Source organism: Tympanuchus pallidicinctus, unplaced genomic scaffold (genome assembly GCF_026119805.1).
Source record: "Tympanuchus pallidicinctus isolate F22 unplaced genomic scaffold, pur_lepc_1.0 scaffold17, whole genome shotgun sequence".
Classification (NCBI taxonomy): Eukaryota; Metazoa; Chordata; class Aves; order Galliformes; family Phasianidae; genus Tympanuchus; species Tympanuchus pallidicinctus.
Genome location: NW_026294690.1, coordinates 13287995 through 13305432, shown reverse-complemented (window position 1 = coordinate 13305432; position 17438 = coordinate 13287995). Strand labels below are relative to the sequence as shown.

The window sequence follows — 17438 nt, the reverse complement described above, 5'->3', positions numbered from 1 at the left end:
TTTTTAGCTACTCCCCTGTGTTCTCTTTCCCCTCCTCTCCTTGGACACGCACCCAGACTGCAAACCACTTCTGGCTGCACTGCAAACTCTGCCAAAGCCTCCAGCCTCCTCCTGCCTGTGCTAGTTGGGCTCTGCCATCCCATCCCATCCCATCCCATCCCATCCCATCCCATCCCATCCCATCCTTTCCACCCCTCCAGGTGCTGCACAGCTCCCAGCCCTCCTGCAGCATTACGGCTGGGAGTGGTAGTACCTTGGCCAAAAGTTAACCTGACTGAATGGTACTGCTGAGATTTCCTATCTGCCATTCATAGATGCACATGCAGAGGAAAAGGGGCTATGGGTAAATCCTTCCTCTTCCAAATGTGGCATTTGTTCGATAGACGGATGGTGGGATGAGAGGGTGCAACCTGTGCCACTTGAAACTACGAGTTGCCAAGAAAAAAAGAGAGCTTTCTTCATGACAGTTCAATACTCAGCACTGTTTTACAAGCTTCCTAGAATACTTCTCCCTGGAATTATAGTGGTGCTCATCTGAGATCTGTAGTTCTTGGAATAGTCTATTCACTGCATGAGAACACATACTTCTCTCTCAAAATAATGAGGAAGTCCCTATAAATATTTGATTGATTTACATATGGTGAGCTCCCCAACAGCATGTTTACATCTCGATGGCTATGACCCAGTCTCAGGTCCACCTCCATGATAGCAGAAATCCTGCTGCTCTTCTAACAACACATCCAGCCCCCTTCCAGCTCCCTAGCTCTTAAACAGGTTGCAGCTTCATTCTGCTGTGCTCCATTTAGGGCCCTCTGCCAAAGGCTGCGTGCCCATGGCCTGCCCTCGCAATGCGTGCCACCTCCTCTGGCGGAGCTCCAGCTCAAAGGAGTGGCTTAGGCATTAGAAAGAGCCCTTTTAGTTAGAAGGAAGCCTTCCAAGGATGTGGAGCATGGAAACCAATGCAGAACTGCCTTTGCTGCATCTGCTGAAAACCTGAAGTAATTCTGAGAGCTGCACTGTGCTCCAAGCACCAAATGAATTTTCAGTGGCGAAACCTTACATTGACTTTCAGATGAGTTAACTCTCTCCTTCTGGATCTCTTTGAATAGCAGACCTGACAACTGGCTTCCAAAGTGAAACTGTAGACAATTACACTCAACAGCTCCTTGTATCACAACGCCCTGCCTTCTTCAGATCGTACTGAAATCTGTTATCAACCCACTAACTTTCTGCCTCTTGCTGAACAAGTATTTCTGTAAGCCACAGTGGACATGGCACTACTTCCTCTTTTCCCACAAACATAAATAGTGTTGTTTTCTTCCTTTCTTCTTGTTCTCCCCATGTTGATGTCTACCTTGAAAAAGGAGTGGTCTGCCCCAGTCTTTGAATACTTCACAAGGGGATCATTATAAACAAACAGGGTTTCCACGTAACATTTGTATAATTATCTATATTAGCCTTGTTTCAAAAACACTTTAACATCAATAGAACGGAATAAAAAGATACTCCCTATCCAGCGAGCAATAAAACACAAGGATTTCCGCATGTAGGCCTGCTGCTAGTGCTGAATGGCATGAAATTTGATTCCTGTTAACCAAAAGCCAAAAGCACACCAGAGCGTTTCTGAGTTCGTATTCTTTCAGCACACGTGGTGCTGTGAGTGGGCAGAACAACACGAGTTACATCCTAAGCGGCACGCCAGCTTTCTTTACATCTGAAGCTGAACATCACGATTTTTGTTTGTTGATCTTAGTGCCTTATGTCCTCAACCAGAGGTTGACAAATCCATGTACCCACAAAAAAAGGGAAGTTCTACTATACTACAAAACCGCCATCGACTTCTTGAACAGACTCCCTGCGTTTCCATGTCATAAGCAAAGACCACAGCCATTACGCTTACAAAAATAGCCTTCTGCACACCAACTGCCTGTGTAACCACAGCACACACTTTCATTACTCCTCAAATCCTGCATGGCAAAACTGTTTCAGACTCTAAATCCCAACGCACACAAGCTAAAGGCTTTGGGGTGCACATTTCAAACCCCCAAAAATAATAACAGAGTTTCTTTCCAGGTGGTAGCAGTTTCTTATTTAACGATGCATTATTCCTAAATAAGTAAATAATCAGTTGAAATGGTTTTCTGAAATGAATCCTGCGCTGACCTCTGAGCCCATTCCTTTCTGGGAATATGCCAGGACGATTCTTGAAAAAGTTGCAGAATTTCACGTATCTCTGCCAAGAAGAAATTCAACCAGTTGCTGCTGGATCCAGAGACTGGAACGGAGATCTAACTGCTGGAACACAGACTGCGTGAACTACTGCAAGAGGGCTCCGTGTTTAAACACAAGTTGCTGAAGCTGCCAACGATAATTTGTTAAATCATATACATTAACTCAGGCTATAATATGCCAAATGCCACCTGTGCATGTTTGGCAATACGCTTGGCAGATTACTCCAGCGCATCTGTGACACACCAGATAATATTCAAGTTTTATCTTGGTTATTAGACTACTACAGAAAATTACTGATACCCAAGAAAATCCCTGTGATTTATATAAAATACTTTCATACTGTTTTAGAAGTCATTAGAGAACAGTGGACACTTCATTACCAAAACAAATTACTTGTTGCCAAAAGCATGCAAGCCATAAAGAAAACTTATCCTTCCAAAACACAGATGAGCTCATGCAATCTCCTACAAGAAAAAAACAAATAAAACAAAACCCACCAAACAAAACTCCCACTACAGGTCCAATGGCTTTGGAACAAGTTTCAGTACATTCCTTTCTTTTCATATCTGCCTCAAATGATGCCTTGCACAGACACTTTATCTTTGGCTTTGTAATATTTGCTAAGCACTCTAAACAAAAACATCTGCAGAATTCAAAAAACTTTTAAAGCATTAAATACTGATGTTAGATTTGCAGAATTAGCTGCTGCTAAGCATGAGACAACACAAAAATGGTAGGACAAATTGATGCTCAATTCACAAAGTGTCAAAAGCAACTGAGAACATTACACTGCTTCCAACCCTCTATGATTCTGTGATAATATCTGAATCACTCATGATATAATGTCCAAAATACAGGAGCATGTTATCAGAGATAGCTAACGGATCGCTCATCCCAATTAAAATCACAGTGACTATTATTTGTACTCTCTGAATGCAGGCACTTAACACCAAAAGCTAACAAATAAATTAAAAACAACAGAACACCACTAAGATCAGCCAAAGCAGTAAACCTGCTAGCTAAAGGTGAGTGTGAGAACTGGGTGAAGGAGAAAGGAATACGCTCATACAGTTAGATGTATGAAGGAGATTCAGGTGAGATTTCACAGCCACTTGCTGGATGGACCCATGTGAACACCCTTCTCTGCGACCGAGATCTGCCCTCCTTGGCCTCTGCAGGTTGAGTATAAGATTGTGTGATAATCTTCATTTCAAGTTCACAGCCTCCTGGAAAGCTCAAGTGTACAAATCTGTAATACTGTTCCTTTCCTGAAACCTACACTTTAAACATGTCCTGGGCAGAAATACAGATGCTTGGGTATTTCCCCTTGGTTCACAGAGAAGCAGAAAGCAAAGCTCAGAGCAGTTGCTCGCCTTAGTTACTTGCATGCCAAACCTATGGACTCTAATCAAAACATGGCACATACCTCTATAATGACTCAACAATCTGACACACTGTAATGGTCTCTTTCCAGTGCTTACTGTATTAATGGTTTCCACAATCACTGTGTGACTCAGATGCTATCAGTTTTACAGGTAGCATTCCTCATGCCATACCTACTGCTAGCAGTTATAACCCCACTTGGTATTTATGGAAGCAAGAAAATCTGCTGGAAAAAGAAAAAAGAATAGGAAAAAAAAAATAAGAGGGAAGAAAATCCATGTCTCTAAACTGATGCTACTTCCACACCAGTGAGCTGTCTATCTCCTCCCTGTGAGCCACCACAGAGCAGCTCAGATGGGGAAGGGCAGCAGTTCTCTCCAGACAGGAGGCCGATCACCACAAAGGAGATGCAGTAACCATGTGGAATGGCTGAAATACCAGCAAAAGGTCACATGGCTCCAAAAACACTGCACTTCAGGGCTGCCATGAAGTACCTGAAATAACTGCAGCTACGTCTTCTGCAAAGAGCAGCTTTCTGCTGTAGTATAGCAAGCATCTATATATTTAGCATGATTTTTAATGGCAAAAAGAAGGAGGAAATAAAAGCAACATTTTCAGTCCTAACGCAGGCTAGCTGCCAAGGAAGTATTCCTGATAAGGGTGATGGTTGACAGACAAAATCAGTTTTACTGTAAGAATTAACAGAGTAAGAGAGGAAACTGCACAGGACTCAAGAAACGCACCCAGCAGTAATAGAGAAGGCATGTATATGCCACATGGAAGCTGGAGAGGCTGGCACACGATCAACCAGACTGTCAGCTGCAGCTGGAGAAAAATACTGTGCTTTCTCAGAAGAGGTCAACAGGATAAGAGATCTCAGGTGCTTCTCTCATAGGACTGAGTGCCCGGGTGTCACAGCTTTTTCACTCCTTCGCCACTGATTGATCTCGGCTCCAAAGAAGATGCTGATGCCACAAAAATGCAGTCAGTCCAAAAGAAGCAGCAAGAATGCTGGCAATAAAGTGCTTAAATCATCTGTTCAATCCTGAAAGCGAAGCAGCTGAGGTGTGACAGAAGGAAGATTTGTTCTGAATAGCAGGCCAGCCCCTGGGCTGCCCCACACCAAGAGGAGAAGGCACTGGAACAGACTGAAAGCAGCTGATGGACACAGGCCAGGGGAAATCTAGATCAATGTGCTTTAGAAAAAAAATGATCAGATTACCTTCCAAAAATGCCAACAGATTTTGACCCCTGTCATATATATGGTGTCATATATATACAGCAAATGTCACAGAATTTTAAAAGCCAATGATAGCATTTGTATATGTATTTACATCTATCTATCTATAAAACAACAGCACTAACAGTACTACCAATTGTTCCAATTTACCAAAGTTGTCAGAAGGGCACTTCATACTCCAAATACATGCCTTGGTTGCCTCCAAATATATTTAATTTTGAATTAGTATCTCTTCTAGTCACATAAAAAGCCATGAAATATAAAAGTATGTTTTATATTAAAAAAAAGTGAAATATTTTACTAAAAAAAGTAAAATATTCTGATGAATAAGATTATGTTCAAATTGTCACTAACACGGGAGAAAAATTACCTATCATACGTCCTGCAATGCACTTTCAGCCTACCTAAGTAGTTTATCACAAATATGCTTTAGAAGTAATTAATTAGCTCATTAGGCCTAGTTGATAGTTTGTTTACCCTTCCTTTGACAAAAGTGACATTTTAAAAGGGTACATTCTACTTTAGAAACCAAAATCCCATGTGACACATGTTAAAGAACTCCAAGTACAAGCAACACATGCCACCATAAGTTGAGCAATATTTTCTCCGGTAACGATTAAAAATAAAAAGACTGAGATCATTACAAAAAAGGTACAGCTTCAGGAATATGCTGTAATCTTGGAGTGCATGAAAGTAATCGCTCCTTTTAAAGTCCCTGAAATAAAGGCACGAAGAAAAGACCCAATCCATGGAAAACTGACTGAGACGAATTCAAACTTTATTTTCTTAGCCTACTTTTTGTTTTAGAAGAACCAAATGAGGACTTCAGCTATTTCCTTCTCCAAGTACACGGAGTGAGGAGTACACTGCTGACGTAATCAATCATCTCTCATATTTATCAGGTTTTAGTTTGCTAAAACAAGGGCCAACGACATAAGGATCTTGAGACTGTTGAAAACAGAAGACAAGGTTGCTGGCTTGACGTGGAATCACAAAGTCAGCCCTCTTACCTTTCTGCGACTATTAGTTTGGCAAACTAAGGTCTTTTAATAATTTTCACCCCACCCAAGCCTGTTTTTCTCATCAGATCGGCTCCTCCCATTTCCTCTGCAAGCTGCAGCACTTGTTTAGCGTCTTCATTGTTCAGAATAGGTTTAAGAAATACTAAGAAAAGCCTTGTCATTTCCATCCCTTTCTTCTCCATTTCTCTCAGAGAACTGATCTAACATTAGTAGGCTTACACTCCTATAACATATACAGAACAGGAACGTTGCATCTTGAAAATATATTTTCCATACCTACATTTTGTAATTGCCTCTTTGTGCTGTTCCTTTCAAATTACAAATACTGCTTACAGGAGAGTTTAAATTAATGACCTTACAATAAACTACACTTCTCAGAATGAATTGAACACTGATACAAGCGGCATTACAAAACCCAATACTTCCAAGTCCATGGTCAAGAAGCAATACAGCTCCTGAAACCTATTTTCAATCTGCCCGAAGGTTGTCACGCCAACAACTACAACACTGGCCCCTACAGTATGGATCTCCAGTTACGAGAAAGCAGCTGGGGGTCATCAACTCATTGCAGAACACCAGTCCAAGTCATGTGCAGAGGCCAACAGCTCTCCTCCATCACTGCCAACCCGAACCAGCTTTATATTCCTGGCTTTGAGGCACAAGAATCATGATGCCAACACTCAGAACTAGTTACCTTCCAGTCCTCCCCCATAAATTTATTTTTAACTGGCAGAATCCATTTAATATGATATTTTAGAAGGACTTATTGGACATCCCAAACTGATACTCAGTGACAGGTGAGGAATCACACTGGCAAGGGGTGGAATTGCTCTCAACATATACAAAGGCTTACATCAACTGGAGTAAGAGAAGCGTATTCCCTTCTGCTCTTCTCACTCCTTATAGCCCTGGAGACATAAGCTGAGTTTGCTTTTTATTTTACTACTACTGCCATCCACAGATAAGCAAACAAACTAGCAAGAATTATAACATCCATCCGATTCTTCACTGAGTGACTGCAGAAATCCAGCAGCAAGGGTTGGGATGTATCCTGTATGGCATTTTAACACAAAAACCAAGTGAGAAAGAACAAGAAGTGCACCCTCTGCACTGCACAGGAAGACCATTTCCCAGTCTCAAGGAAGCAGCAGAAGCAAACGTGTCTTTTCTTGCTGGAGAATTTAAGATGCAAGGAAAGTTCTGCTCGCTCTCAGATCTGGAAAAGACTCCCCACCCATATCCAAGATTTTCTATCCTTTAAGCAGCAAAGCAAGCAGTCAAATACTGGGCTAGGAAAAAAATGAACACATACAAACAGACAGACAGACACAGGGAGGAAGGAGTAGTTTTGATGTTTATTTTTGTTTCTAATCAAGCGCTAACATCTCCTCAATTTCTCAAGAAACAAACAGCTGAACACCAAAAACCTTCTATTTATGTATTGACATGAAAATGCTTGATATCAATTTCTAACCTCGATATGTACGGAAAAGAAGGTCTGCTGCCTCTCTCTGCTACTTTTTGTAGGTAGCAAAGGAACACTTGAACTTGCAGAGCACTTTGTATTTTCTCAGTCCTCTATAAATGTTGGCTAGCACCAGCCAATGTAACAAGAGCTTCCTAGCACAGTTTATATACAAAACCATCGAACCATTAAAATAAATACAGACTGACACTACTGAAAATAAATAAGCTTTCTGCTCCTTTGGAAGCATATTATGTTTTACAGCAGAATTTGTAAGTTTAGCTTTTGGTTAAGTTACAGTTCAAACTGCAAAGGAACCTCATGTAAAAATAATCAGTGTAAATACACATGGAGAAATGACACATACAAACACGTTGCACATCCTGTCTGTGAAATACAGTACACATGTCATTTCAACACCGAACTGCACGTGTGCAGTGCTTCAGGAAGACATTAAAAATTGAAAGGAACAAGATCTTCATGTAACTGCATTGTTACCTATGTAAAATGATTAAACACAGGTTATGTTTGTTGACATTATTTATAATTTAATGTTCTATGTACCATCAATTAAAAAAAGAAAAATTGCCAGGCTTAATCCTGATTTAACCTCACCCTTAATTATTAAAAATAGTTAAGCACTTACCATAATGTGATTGAAATGCCTGTGGTTTTACGACCTGATTACAGTGGTTACACATCACCAAATAGAAATCATCATGAGCCGGGCAAAGACCAAATATTGGCATATCTAAAAACAAAAAGACAAAATGGCATATCTCTCAGCTGCTTACAATGATTGAAAAACAGTTTAATTACAGAGCCACGACACTAGAGCTGAATCATAATTTCAATACACATGTATAAAATCTGAAAATGAGGAAAAAAAGAGCATATAATGCAACAGATCCTTCAGTACTAGAGTACTACAAGAGTACAAATCTCCCTACAAAGACAAATGTAAAATAAGTGATTATTTGTAGAAAACAGGTATTAGAAATCTGATTGAGGACTGACCGTCTTATAGCAGATGCAAGAATGTAATAAGAGACAGACACAACATAAAGGGATCTTTTACGTATTCTGAAACAAGCTTGGATTTTATTCCAATTTCATTAAATGAGTTCTAAGACGAAGTTTACTGCATTTTTTAAACCATTTTAGACGCACAGTCGTTGGGCAGGTAGTATTACATGCCTAATGGTTTTACTCGTTTAGCAGTGCATTATAGTTCAGCCATCTGCTGCCAGAGATCTGTGTAACTGCTACATAAGAGAGAAATAGAGAGATAACAGTATGTCAGAGCATGTGTGGATTTGGGAGATAACATACATACTTGCAGACTTTTACTAATAAAATTAGTTGCCCCAGCAGTGTTTTTAAGAATACAGTTTCTTAAGAGCACAGTTTAACGTTTAAAACCCAACTGAAAGGTTTATTACAGTGATATAACTAAAAATGTTACTCATTAGAAGACAAAAAAAAGAGGAAACTGCACATGTAATAGCATATTCATTCATCACTGCCAAAGAGCATGGCTAAGGGATTTACAGCACTATTTAAAGGATTAAGACTGATATAAGAAAACTTATTTTCTTCTAAGAACACTCAAGTGATAGATTTATACGTTAGCAGTAAATTAGAAATTGAGGACGTTCTTCACCTCTGTGCTAGAACCAGTCCTGGCGCTTTGTGTTCAAGCTGTTCACGTGCCTAGATGTGTTTGTAACCACACACTGCACTGCACTAGAAAGATATTCTCGCTGATGAACAGAACTCTGGCTGTGGAGTAAATGGAGTCGCTGCGTTTTCAGAACGCCGCTGACATAACCCAAGGCAAACAAGGGCCGCAGCGCTGCCTGCACGCTGCCTCTCGCAGACAAAAGAACACATCCACACCGAGCAGCTTCCAGAGCGAAGGGCTCCTGCGGAATAAGGGTTTTCCTCCAGAAACGTCATGATTTCTTCTTTACAAAAGAAGGTGCACGTCCCAGGCTTTCAAAAACACTAATGGAGCTATACCGAAACCGAATACAACACCCAGAAGGGCAGCTGCAACCAGATTGTGCCTTTGGACCCAAACACGACGACTCAAGTGGCTGTGACAGGTCACAGCTCTGCTTATCTGCATCGCAGGCACTTCTCAGCAACAACAGTTATGTTACAAAATTATTACACACCGATCTGTGCTTCATTAAGTACTGAGTGGCACTGTTTAAAAAATTTTACCTGTATGGTACTTTGGAAAAGAAAAATGTTTTGAGACTCCAGGTATATCTAATGTACCATCAATTAGGCAAAATCCTGTAAACATACCCTAGATGAAAGCAAGATAGGAATAATACTTCTCTATTTCTCAGTGTTTCCTTTATGTGATTTAGCTTTAAGCTGGTTAAGGAGAAGAAATACAAATAAATATTAATATTCCATATAAACATACAAACTTAATGGTCATTGGTTAACGCTCCGTGCAGGAGTTCTTTGGGCAGGTCCTCATGAAATAGTTTCCACAAATAGTCCATGGTCACTTCCATCTGACTACTAATACACTGTGATGAATAGGACAATAACAGTGTACACTGCCTGCTATTTACATTGTTAATAGCACACTGACTGGCTACTACTGCATAATGCCTAACGAACTGTAAACCCACACCCTGTAACCTTTTCTCAGATCCAAACCTTTTCTGACAACACTGAATTCACAGACTTTACACCAGCCTGTACAAAATGCAGGGGGAAACCAGCCCTCAAAGATGACAAAAGGATCGCCTGCTTCTCTTTGCCTGCTTCTCTCTGTCTTGCAAGATAAAGCACTCCTTGGCGTTAGTCACAGTCACTCAATTCAAGTAGCACCCTATGAATATTTGCTGGAAATAGGGAGATGTAATTTTACACTACAAGTGAAACAAGTCAGCAGAAGTTGACATAAATACAAATGCTTTCCTGTTTCCCATTTCAGTTTCGGGATCCCCAGAAACTGGAATAATTTAGGAGCAGCCCTATATACTGGGAAGCACTTCTTTACAATTTGAAAACCAAAGTTCTGAGTGACAGAAACCAATGCCAAAGCACTATTGAACACATAAACTCACCAAACCCATCCCAGGAGTAAACACAGTTGATGCAGAAAAAAGGATTTGCTGCAAATCACAACTGTGATTTCAGAGGAAGTCATGCACCAGACTGCAGCAGGATGGCACAAAGAACTTCTGCCTCCAGTACACTACAGCCACTGATACAGAGCATCACCTACATGCAGATGGTGAGAGAGTACCAAGATGTTGGAGTCCTAAATGCAAATCCTTTGTTTTCCCCTATGTGATAACATTAACTTTTAGCTTTTAATTATCAAAGCATTTATTTTAAATTGATGCAATAAAATCCTTTTCTTGCTGTAAATGTAGGGCTCCAAATACAACCAGCACAGGACCAGCTGAGAGCTGTACAGACACAAGGACAACCCACAGAGTAACACAGCAGGTGTCAGCAGGCAACAAGCAGCACCAACACTCTCCAGAAACTCAAGATGAGCTTCACAATGCATCTGACTTCAGACTGTGATTCCATCTAGAACAATGAAGATCACTGGAAAAGGGCTGGCTCAAACCTGAAACCACACTGCCCAACACGGGAGCCTGTAAGGCACGTAAATGCCAATGCTCTTCATATGCTTCGTGTCATTCGAGTCAGCAGAGCAAGAAGAGGATTCAGGAACTCTTATTTCTGTTCCTGTGTCCCAAAAGGACAAACACCAATGTGAAACTGTTATGTGAATGACATAAAATATACTGTGCAAGTATTAGAGAATATGCAGAATAGTTCAACAAAATGTACACAGCAAAGTGAAGGAGATGGATGTTCGAATTCTCCCCCCACAGCCCCGTATCACAGTTTAGAAGTCTTGCCACTGATATTCCACTGTCTAATACTTTATACCTATTTCATTTAATGACATGCAAATTCTCCATTTAAAAGTCTAATGAAGTTTACAGTATTCCACCAGTATCATTTCAAACGCTCCGTTCCTCTGAGTTTAAAGATGACTTCTGAAATACTTAGCCGTGGATGTAAAGCCCATGCCTCTCACGGAAGAGCCTAGCAACCGTGATTCATATGTTCCTCTTTCAGAGCTGAGCTGATTTAACTCTCTCCATCTGGGAATGTTTTTCAAGGTCAAACTAGAAATTTAAATCAAGACCTCAAACTTTCAATTTACTTTTCATAAATGTAGTATTTATGTGGTGGCAACACACAAATATTGTCATACGAGCTGCTAGGTACATTAATTCTATTAACACCATGAAGAAAAATGACTTAATTTACCTCCACATTACACTTCTGAACATTGTAACCTCCAGAATTCATTTCTTTCAAACGTAACTCAGCTCCACTTTAAAAAGAAGTAAATTCTAATGATATATTCCTGTACACTTCCCCAAGAACAGTACAAGCACGTGCCACAGATACTTCTGAGATATCTGAACTGCATTACTTGCTTACTATGCAATAAGGAAAATGCTTTTCATATGGAGAAGGCCAAATCAGCATATTTCTAATAAAAAAAAGGAAAGACAACAATAGCATAGGACCCGACATACCCAACCACCACGTCACAAGGGACATGTCTGCTCTGAGCTGCCATTTCCTCTTCCAGCAAGGCACGCAGAAGCAGGCGTCAGCAGGTGACTTCTTGGTGCTTTCAGCATTTCCCTTTGGGACAGTCTCACTCACAGTCCCTAAAAGCGCCTCTATGCTTTCAGTTCTGCTACCGAACGTCACAGACAACAGAACAAATAGAACAGGCTACAAACAGGCAGTGAGATAACAGGTCGTCAGTTTGCTTTTATGGAGTCATTAGAACTGGTGAATTCAGTGACTAGCACAGCTCTACTGCACATTCTTTCACTGTTTTTTCTTTTTTTCTTTTTTTTTTTACCTCCCAAATTTACCCAATTTCCTATAAATTTTGTTCCTTTGTAGTCTGGGACTGTTGTGCCATGTAACAATCCCAGCATCCTTTCTAAAATTTTTGCAAAACATCACAAAAAGATGAGGCTATAAAATCTTTAGAGGAGCGCAATGCAGAGAGTCCAAATCCTGGCTGTTCTTAGGGACCAGATGCAAGTTTCCTGTTTTCACAGAATCACAGAATTGTAGGGGTTGGAAGGGACCTCCAGAGATCATCGAGTCCAACCCCCTTGCCTTCTATTTTGCAGAAGTTTGCTCACCACAGTCAAGAAAACAAGGAGTGAAAAATGAAACAGAGGAAGAGAAAGCAAAAGCAGTGAGGACAGAAATGAAAGGGCAAAAAATAAACTCTATTAGAGATATGGTTGAAGAACAGGAAGCTCAATGGAAAAACAAAAGTGACAAGAAACCATAAAAGTAGTCCATAAGTATTTTCCAGATAGAAGACTACTAACACTCAGTTCTCTCCTTCCCATACCCAGCATGAACATCTGCTTAGCAATATTATTTTTCAGAAACCTGTGTCTGATTTAACACAAGCACATATGCACTGCTTCCAATGCAGTACGTCTTGACAGTGGACATTTCCCATGTTGATGCCTAATGGGAACAGCAGAACCTTTTGGCTGCAAAGACAGCACAGCATAACGTGCTCCAGCCCAGTTATATTTCCAAAACGTTTTTCATCAGCTACAGTTAATATTAGTTGCATCCCCATTAAAATGCACGGTGTTTGATTACTAACTGTGCTCATAGCAGGTGTAACTTCCTATTATCTTCACAACTCCCCAACCACAGAATTTGCTTTCTCTGTGCTGGGGCCCGAGCCAAACCCACCCTGAGTAAATGTACCAACTCTCCCCAAACCACCAGGGCTTCCAGTAAAGATGTCAGGAAATTGTTTCAGAGCTATAATGTACAGAAATTGCAAATATATTCCATTATTTTGAAATGTTGCCAAATCTGAGTTATTTGAACTACTGACTTCATGGACAAAAACTTTTAAGTTCAAATAAAGTACACAAAAGCTATCTTGAGTGTAATTACTCTACTCCAGTTGTGCTTTCCCTTCTTGTTAGAACAGAATCAGTCTTGAGCACCTGTGGTAAAAATAATGCTAGCACAGCTTGTTTTACCTCATGGTAAGAGTAGACCTCCTTCTCTAAGGGCTTTTATTAGACCTTTTCTGTAGGATAATGCAATCCTTCATTAAAGTCTGAAAGAATGTCAAAAAGGAAAGAAAAATAATAGTAAAATAACTACGTGGTATGGTGATTCAGACTCAGGTGCAGTACCTTGACACTGGTTGTCAGTTATGGGGTCACCTTCGTAAATTTTCTTACAACTCTTGCTCCATTGCTATACTCTCATCTTCAAGCAATAACATATTCCTATTGCTTTATTCTTTACAGTCATGAAGAACATGCATGTCATATTGATACTTGAACGCAAACAAAACTTCCCAAACCACTGCTCTGAAAAGCTTGCAACTTGAGGAATGAGGCATGAGGAAGGAGAAGGCAGGCGATTCGCTCAGCACTTAGCATCACATCAACCAGGAGCACTGAACAAGGCTGAGCTCAGCTGAAATCCGACCAACGGCCTGTAGTCCACCCCAAAAGCCAAAATTGTGCCAAAAATCCTCACAACAGGAGTCCAACAGGTTCTGTTGCTGACATCAGCTGTCGATAACGAGTAATATTCAGGTACAAGGAGGATGTTGGATGCAAAGCTGCTGGGCAGCAAGCTTCCTGCTCCAATAGCACTACAACAGATCGCCCTCCAGACCAGGAGCTGTGCCCACAGATCTACTGCAGTAGTGTAGTGAGTTGTGAATGGTTGGGGGCTTTAGTTAAGACAAGTCATATAGCCCCCTTATTTTAACTGATATGAAAGTCAGATGATGTTTTTTGTTTTCACTTATGTTAGCATCTCAAAATACACCTTTCATGAGAGCATTCTATTTTCCACAACTCCAATATTATTTGCTAAATGATATTTTTCCAAATTGTTTCTAGAAATGAACTGCCTATCAATCCTGAACACCCATCCTTTTCTATACTTATCGATGTTAAAATGAAATTTATCTTCTGGCAATGTTTTACATACCAGATAATAATTAAAAAAAAGAATACTCCTAAGGAGATGTCACGAATAAAATAAATAAAATGGCATAATATTCAGAGTGCTTAGTGACCACAGAGCTTAAAACACAATAAGAGATTTCAGTAGGATTCTTGAGTTTTTTTGCAGAATTCCAACACACGCTAGAAGAACAGACATATCTCATGAACTACATGAGCAGACACAACAAATTTGTGCTTGCAAAGAATATATGCATTAACCAAACAACACAGAACTTTCACATTTACAGAAATACCTTTGAAAACAAAACCATACCCTGCACAATTCATACACATGTTGCCTCAGATACAAAAGAAAGTCTTAGTACAAAGCAAGGCTCAGTAAATGGGCATTCCCACTCTGCACTGCCAAAGTTAAAAGCCAAAAGATACTCAAGCTGTTTCACTTAAGCTCAAAGGGAAGCGTTGCTACCACAGTACTTTCTGCAAGGTAATAACCTGTCTTTGAAATTCACTGCCAACTGTGCTCTGTACATTCTTAAGTAGCTTACATTTTTTGCACACGCAGCTTTCAAAGCACAGCTATTTGAGGAGACATTTGACAGACATCGCTCTTCTTGGGCTCTGAGCACAAGTGTATGAACTTTGTTTCACCACGCAGTTACTGATTGATAGGATGAAGAAAGGAACAGCTGAAGCCTTGATCAAATGTTTTTACTGCATTTACCACTTTGGCAAATGGAAAAATCACATATAATTTCACTGAAGTCCTAAGAACACCCAAACCTCAAAGTTTTGGCTCAGAGAAGTGATTTCACTTCAGGACCAAAACAGCCCACAGTCTGGTTTAACCATGCACAGCAACTGCACTACTAGATTTGATCAGCTGCAGATCTTTAACAGGATGACAACATCTTATCTCTAAAAGCACAGCTCTCTCTCTCCAGTCTCCTTTTAGAATGCAAGATAGTCTGTTTATCCAAAGGAATACATGCTACAGTCCTGCAAGGATAAATTAACATTTGGGTTTTTATATTGCTTCCTCAAATTCAAGACAGAATTTTGGACCATGAAACATGAATGGTCACAGACAACCTACCTTTGTCTGCTCTTGCTTTCCATGCACTCAGCCACACCACACTGCCAGAGGCCCATGCCCTGGACCAGCCCTCCACCTCCAGCAAAAGGCCTTTGCTGCATCTTATGGGCAGCACGACTCCTCTGCACAGAACCAATGAGCAAGTCCAAACACCAGCCAGCCCTTCTGCAAGGCTATCAACACCTGATCACTGCGATTCTCCCTGCAGTCTTTCCTCTCGCTGAGGATGCAGAACACAGCACCAACAGTTGTTGCCTCCTCTGAGATCGAATGGTCTTGGAGAATTTCTACAGCGTGCCCACTGATAAAAAACAGCAGCAATCACCAACAGCCTGTCATGCACACATGCACCTGCAGCCTAGCGTGCAGCTGGGGGTTCTAATTTTAGGCTGCCAAGATTTGAATGTTCCTGAAATTACATATAAAACACATATTAAAGCAGACGTCCAAGTATTTAGTTAAATTCTTTGTATATGAATTCAGCTACCCACAACCTTCTAAAAGTCTAACACAAAACATATGTCAAATGCTTCCCTCAGAACTTCAAAATACCACACAGTTTTTCTAAGTTTACAGAAGGTTATCTTCAAAACAATCAATTAATAAAACCTGCAGTGAAATACAAGTCCCATATTTAAAGCTTTTCAGTGGATTATTCTCCACATACACTGCATTGTTGCATTAGGTTTCCATCAGCAACTTGGATGAAGTCAGTCATTTGCAAAAACTATTCCATTTACTCATTCATTACTTTTCAGAGTGGAGGATATTTTAAATTTCTCCAGTCAATTTATATATTACATGAATGCTTAATATACAATTTGTCTTCACTCTCCATAGAGCAAACGTTCACTGAAAGTCACGCATTATTTTTAGGTGACATGATCTCACTGTGTCATTGCCATATTTTAGGGAAGCCAACAAATTATTATTTATGTTTCTGCGGCAAAAAATAATAAATAAATTGTTACAAATCTAATCCCAAAATAACTGCAGGGACTCTCAGCACTGAGTTCAATTCTGCAATTGCAACACAAAACTTGAACAGAATTCAGGAAATAAAGAAAGTTTACACAGTAATACTAATAGCAGGTGTGATTTCATATGAAAGGGTACACAGAAGCACTTCACTTACTATGCAGAAAAGCAGTGTCTTTTATGTGGAAAAAAGAGCTCTGGCCAAGAAATTAGCCACAAGACTAAGCTCAATTAAAATTAACTCTATCATAGAGAGAATAGCCTACATTACATCTTAAGTCACATACCTCAAAGCACGCTGCTGTTATTAACTGTTTTTACATCAACATTTCTTTCCTCCTCTTTTATATATAGCACTCTGTGTACTTTGCAGCAGCTGTACTCTTGTAGTAAGAAAAAGGAAGTTTGTTTGATTTAAATCTAAACTTACAGTTTACATAAAACTGCTCAATGCAGCGGAAGTATTTTGATGCATAATGACTGCAAACTGTGAACGCGACCCAAGTTCCTCACCCTCTCCCATCTCTTATCTAGGCATGCTTTTGAAGAAAAAAGTGGCACATGTGGCTCAGTTGAAGTTTTTGTCATGTTTCCCCATGCTACTGCCCCATCGCACCACAGCAGTGCAGATCTTGGCACTCAGTAACAGAGGAAGCAGAGCAGTAACAACCATTCACATGAAGATTTATGCATGCTTTTACTAATTAAAAGCTGTCTGAGTGAAACATATCTCAAAAGATATGGTCGTGGGTAAGAAAATAACAATGAAGCACACAGTAATATTTAAAAACCAAAAAAAAAAAAAAAAGTGTCAACACAAAGTGGCAACAAATAGCAGAGAGGATATAACCTTTAAACATCTGAAGGTTCACAAACCAATAGAGAGGGTTACGCATCTTGTGCGTGACGGTACTACCGCAGCCTTCGCCTTGAAAACAAAACAGTTAAGACATTATTTTCCTTG

The 17438-nt window shown here is 40.1% G+C and overlaps 1 protein-coding gene across 4 annotated transcripts in view; it reads right to left on the bottom strand.

Moving 5' to 3' along the window:
- ATXN7 (ataxin 7) overlaps positions 1-17438 on the bottom strand; it is an 80640-nt gene that overhangs the window by 27459 nt on the left and 35743 nt on the right. For 2 of the 4 annotated variants that reach the window (XM_052678334.1, XM_052678335.1), the window contains one exon: positions 7989-8093. The exons of 1 other annotated variant lie outside the window; for it this stretch is intronic. In XM_052678334.1, coding sequence (XP_052534294.1) covers positions 7989-8093 — 105 coding nt within the window. Of the gene's footprint in view, positions 1-7988; positions 8094-15496; positions 15750-17438 lie in introns of those variants that run through there. One more of the 4 variants, XM_052678337.1, reaches the window with a different exon arrangement.